The sequence below is a fragment of the Brachyhypopomus gauderio genome, chromosome 16, assembly GCF_052324685.1.
Source record: "Brachyhypopomus gauderio isolate BG-103 chromosome 16, BGAUD_0.2, whole genome shotgun sequence".
Taxonomy (NCBI): Eukaryota; Metazoa; Chordata; class Actinopteri; order Gymnotiformes; family Hypopomidae; genus Brachyhypopomus; species Brachyhypopomus gauderio.
In genome coordinates, this window is record NC_135226.1 from 3,874,775 (window position 1) to 3,880,846 (window position 6,072).

Genomic DNA, 6,072 nt, shown 5'->3' on the forward strand with positions numbered 1-6,072 from the left:
TTCAATTTCCAGCGTGTTCACAGAGAGACTCTTGGTGTCAGAGCGTGAATGCAGCTGCCTGATCTCGGCTGGATGGGGGAGAAGTATTAACTTTCTGCCTGACATGTTTACAAGGTGCTTCATTTGTCTTCACCAGCAAGCAATTTCACATTTCAGCCACCTGTTAAGAGGCTCTGACACCATCCTTCTCTCTGTGTGTGTGTGTGTGTGTGTGTGTGTGTGTGTGTGTGTGCATGTATGTATGCCAAGACCCATGACTGCAAGGTTCATTTGTTTGTGTAGTTTTCTTTGCCCATGTTTAATTACAATTGTGCAGCTGGTCCTCATCTAACCTGGAGTAATATATTTCTGTGTGTGTGTCTGTGTGAATTTGTGTTTTAAACGCCTCTTTCCCTCCTCAGTGCCTTGTTTGTGGAGTACTGCAGTGTAGCTACTGCTGTCAAACAAGGGACTACTCACTCACAATTAGCCCTTCAGTGCCAGACAGGACTATACATCTGGGGTTAGCCTGGACTGCAATGAAACAAATGTATCAGGTTATGGAACTGGAGAAAGCAACCATTCACAGCTTGTAAAAGAGCACATAAAACACCTGTGTAGCCCTCATTTGCATTTACATGGGCAGAGTTCGATGCTGGAGGCTTAAGAGCCCCTAGCATCTCCAATTCATGAACTTATAAATCCAGCGTAATGTTTGTGATGACAGACTCATTTGCACTACATCACAGATATGCTGGAAACTTTAATGCCGATTCTGATATATCTTCTTTTTTCCACACAGTCAACCGGGACCCTGAACCTCATTGGAACATAAAGCCCCTTTTCTATTTAAAGACATAGTTAGTTTAAAAATAAAACTTGGAATTAAAATCACAGCATTTTACTCGAAAGTACCTGAATTATCTGAGGTCGGTTGAAAATAGCAGTTTCAGGTCCAACTTTATCTCACACCGGGAAAGACCACAAAGTTTTCAGACACTCTTTAAATGAAACAAACAAGCTTGGAGTGCTTTTGGTTCAGGTTTGATGTTGTAGAAGGAAAGTGCAGTAAATGTATGAGTAAAATGAAACACAATTCAGTGACTTTGTTCTGGTTTCCTGTTGAAATGTGCCCCTTTGACATCAAACATCTTCTGCAAACATTTTAGTGTGTTTGCATTGCCGTCTCTTCCCAACACACTAGTCTGGCACTCGTCAAGCTGGGCTAGACTGCTCAGTTGTGCCCAATGCTGTGTTTATTTCTAACAGTTCCTGTATGACAACATGTTTTAAGGTATTTAAAATTTATGATTTAAGGTGTTGTCTGATCATTTTAAAATATACTACATCTATCTCTCCCTAACCAGGGTAAACGCCCAAACACATCTATCAGCCTCAGCCCCATACATAGCATAACTTGCTTCAAAGCGCTTCACCAGACCATGAGTGAGGAGTAGGAGAAATTTCTCAGTGAGTCAAGCGTGCAATTACACTTTTAAGGTTTTGCTATTTTGGGTCAATTCTAAGCTCAAACACAGCTGTTCAAAGACCACAGTGAAGACACAAAATACACAAAAATAAAGGGAGCCTTGTTGAAACGTTCTGTCCCTCAGTTCTCCTCCCCACATCCACACGTAAAGCAAACTGCCTCGCCATACAACAATCCATGCAACGCAAATCTTTATACTAGAAAACAGATTTAGGCTAAAGGCCCTGAGCACCCGTGCCACCAGTGCTCACCAGATCCTGACCATGCAAGAGCACAGTACACACACGGAGGTGTTGATTACCGCTAATCACAAGCTCTCTAGAGCGAAGTCCGTTCTGACGATCGTGTTCGCCAGCGGAGAGATGCGGAAGCCACCTGGTTGACTGCGTGTGAAACTCGATGCTCGCCACACGGCCGGGGCTGGGCCCACACGGGGGGCTGGGCCCACACGGCACCACCTTCCCCAGCACAGGGACCGCGAGTCAGGAGCCCGACAGGTGCCGGCTGAACACCAAAGGATGGGCGGAGTCAGAGGACTCACATCAGACTACTGGTGCACCTACAGATGGACAAACAAAGGCCAGGACATACTCGAGAACAAAGGTGCTGTGTGTGGCTACCCTGACAACCAGTGGTGCAAGACACTTCCATGCTGCAGTAGCACACAATGGAGAAGCTTGCACCATTGTTAGAGGTCTAAATCACACACACACACACACACACACACACACACACACACACACACACACACACACACACACACCCAAACAGAGCAGACTTCTGTGCTCATAAACAAACATGCACAAAGAGGGAAAGCACAAAAAGACCAACATAGCAGATAGAACAATGGTGGGGAGTGAATAAATAAATACCGTTAAATACACAGAGATGTGTGTTTCAGCACAGCACACAAGGAGAGCAGACACACTGCCACAGTGAGGCCTGCTTTGAAGAAGACAGAAGTCAGACAAAGGGCACCTAAGACTGGTAGTGAGATTTTCCCACCAGTCTGGAAAGTCTGGACATGCACCACAACTTTCATTGCGTGAATTCTGAGGGAAAAAAACATGTCTTTATGTGAAAATGATTGCAATATGTTTCATAGCGAGATTAAACCAAACAATTAAGCTATTCTGGATGGCGTTTCCCACAGCCATCTGTTGGGATGTTTTCTCAAACTGGGAGCCTAATCAACCATTCATATGTGGACTGTCATTGGGCAAAGCAGGCCCAAACAAGAGAAGCCTCGGCTGAATCGAAATCAGAGATTTGTGCCAGAGTTTCCTCCATGTGCATAGCAGGGCGGACGAAAACCCATTCCTCCAGCCAAAACAGAACGAACACATGTCCAGATTTTATGATCATTATGTTCAGCTACTTAATGAGTTGATCTTCTGGCATTTTCTCTGCCACACTACTCTGTTTAATGTAGAAGCAGAGATGGAAAGCTAATTATATTGAAGGAATAATCTAACACTGTAGCAAACACAGCCTTTGCATTAAGATAGATTCATTCAAATTGCACAGAACCACAGATCCAGCTGGGACAAACCATCAGCGTTGTGAATGATGTAAACATAAAGACTCCAGCATACAAACCACTGCTAATTCTGCCTTACGCTAGTAACGTGTTTATGGCCATGTTAGATCACAATTGGAGTGCAGTTAAAGCAGCCTGCACACTCTTAAAGGCAAAAATCCTTCTGCCTCCGGTGCTAATGACTGCCCATGGTATCTCAAAGTACCAAAGCTCTCCATGGCTCGACTCTGCTGATTGGCTGAGATTGCCTCTTCAATCCTGTTTACTGAGCCTCTCCCATTTGAGCATCTACGTTTTCATGTATTACAGCACTTCTGTAGACTCCCCTGCTAGGGGGATCATCTCACTCCACTGTCAATCCTCATGTCTTTTGCCTTGTTCTAGTCATTTAGGTACAACGTCTCAGAACAGTTTAACTGAAATTCTTTGTGGTCAAATGAAGCTTCCCAATTAATACATACGAGTCAAAATCACAGTTTCTGGAGCTGCAATTAGCTACTAGCTAAAGGCCACAATTACAGCTGTCTCTGCTTGACACATATAAGCGTGTTCACGTATGACTCACCAAATAAGAGGTTAGATGAATCATGGAAATGTTTGTGCTGCGTGAGCACTCACCAAGCTCAAGGCCCACTTGGCTCCATAGCTCACGTGACAATACAGCTCACGTGACACCATGACCCAACATTTTATATAAACCACAGGTGTTCACACAGGTGTGCCGAAATGCACTAATTACTGATAACTGCAATTAACAGCTGAAATTGCAGTCCCTAATGATAAAAGAGGGAGTGCCAGGGGTTCTCACTAGATCTGGTACTGCAGGGGAAAATGCGGAGAAGTGTCTTCACAATTTCCAGTTGCACCACAGAATACTTAATAAGTATTCGAAGTAATAATACTTAATACTGCATGTATGACCTAGATCTCATCTGCCATTTAATGTCATTTATAAAACATGGATTTCTAAACTGTCACTTTTTCCTGTTTATAAGAGGTCATTTAGAAGATTCCTGGTGGAGAGCAGAGGAAAATGTAATTTCTGCTTTCTAACATCTATACACCACAGTGTGTTGAGGTAGCAGGGAAAGTGCTTTGTAGAAATTTTCAAAAGTAGGTTGGTTGGATGTAGGATGAGGTTATAACTTTTCCTCAGTCAGGGTTTACTAAGAGACAGCGAAAGAGAGCAAATTAGTTTTTTAATACCAATTATTGTGTATGACATGCGGAGGTAGAGTCTATGAGATAGTAGGACTGTACACTAACGCCCATCAATTCATCACATGGTAGCTCTGAAACCACACTAGTAAACAAGCTTAACAATAAGTCCTTCACAAACTCATAAATCAGACCAACCCATTAGTGGCTCTGGCGTAAGTGCGTTTGTGAAGCTAGGTGGCATGTTCCTCCTGGAAACGACAGCAGCTACTTTAGATATTTGTTTTACCATGTACATATCGCATGCTATAAATGTGGGTACACACCTCAACGCCACTGAACAGCTGTTTCTGTCTGCTAACCCCACCAACCCTTCAGTTACTGAACATAAATCTGATCCCTTTACACATATCCTGCTTCTGCATCTGTCTACATAGTCTACATGCAATCATGTAATCCAAGACTTGAGTATTGTCTTTTCTATAACCTTAGGGCACGCACACACAGACTCATCCTCAGCTGTGAACTGTGTCTGTTTGACGTTCACGTAATAGGTTATGCAGAATAGCTACATTTCCTATTCATTTCTGTGAAATTGTACGTGCAACGAAAGGCATAAATTCCGTACGGACGCATGGCACCAAACATAAAACGAAGAGAACGTTGACGTGTGTGAAACAACCTTCCATGAAAATGCCACTGCGGAGCGACATGTATGTTTGTGTACGGAATTGTGCATTTTTGAGTTGCCGTGCCGTATCGGTGGCGACCTGTAGGGTTCTAACGAGCTGGAGGCGTTGCCATGCGCACACTCCCCCCACGCGCCCATACGAACACATGATACGTAATTAAGAACTCCATTCACATTCCGCTGGCGCTGTCCGTCAGGAGCAAATCCTTTTTGACAGTAGCCAGTGAACCGTGCGTGCCTGCCGCTGAACAGGGGCTCAAAACAGTAATGGCTTTTGTTACCTACAAGGCCGAATTCTGCAGCAATTAGACTGGGCCCCCAAAATATAAGGATCTCTTTTGGGCAAGTAAGATGACCTGACTATGTTTGCCTCGAATTACCGCATAGGTGCTAAGTTTTCAAATCTTTCTAGGCACAATATCGCACACTTAATACCGCTCACGTGTTTCAGATAATGTAAAAAATGCGTCACTTGACCGAGTAATTAAAATTCAGGTTGTTCTGACAAAAAGCATTTGTAATAAGCAAGGTCAGAAATAGCTCTTAATTATATAAACTAACACAGCCTACCTGTCAGTTTGGATTAAACACTATGCTTACTAAGATGTGTTTTACAGGGCTGTGTCATAGAGATACCGAGAATGACTGTTTTCTCTTTGGAAACACAATAAGATCCAGTCATGTGAAAGGTACTCCACTGGACTAATGGAACATATGATACACAGCACCTGTGACCCACATGGCGGGGTGTTTTAATGTACATTTCTGCATCGCATTCCTTCAACTACATGCTCACGTAAACAGCTTCAAAGCGTCTCAACCACCATGACCTCAAAAAGTATTTCAATCTATCTGTATATGAACTTACGGTTTCCATTGGGGTTTATTAAAGCGGAGCTTAACGGAAATGTACTAAAAAGTATTATGTTACCCTGATTACCAAGAACATTCATCAATTCTATACGCGTTGCTTGACCCTGGGCAAAACATGGACAAAGATCACAACCAGAACAAACATCTCACGTTTACGACAATTCCACCCATGTGTGGCCTGCCTGTGTGATGTTGACATAAGCTATTGACTCAGGAAAAACTCACAGATATCCTTCAGCAGAAGGACAAGTTTCATACAGCACAGTGGAAGGTTTGGCCGTGGACGTGTGCTTTCACGAGAGCTGCCCCTCCACGAGTGGCTACCAAGCTTGTCATTAGCCG

The 6,072-nt window shown here is 43.5% G+C and overlaps 1 protein-coding gene across 4 annotated transcripts in view; it reads right to left on the reverse strand.

The window, feature by feature from the left end:
* tox (thymocyte selection-associated high mobility group box) overlaps positions 1-6,072 on the reverse strand; it is a 60,031-nt gene that overhangs the window by 48,731 nt on the left and 5,228 nt on the right. Inside the window, exon 1 of one of the 4 annotated variants that reach the window (XM_076976758.1) lies at positions 3,574-3,636. The exons of the other annotated variants lie outside the window; for them this stretch is intronic. Coding sequence (XP_076832873.1) covers positions 3,574-3,597 — 24 coding nt within the window. The 5' untranslated portion in view covers positions 3,598-3,636. Of the gene's footprint in view, positions 1-3,573; positions 3,637-6,072 lie in introns of those variants that run through there. 4 annotated transcript variants of the gene reach the window in all.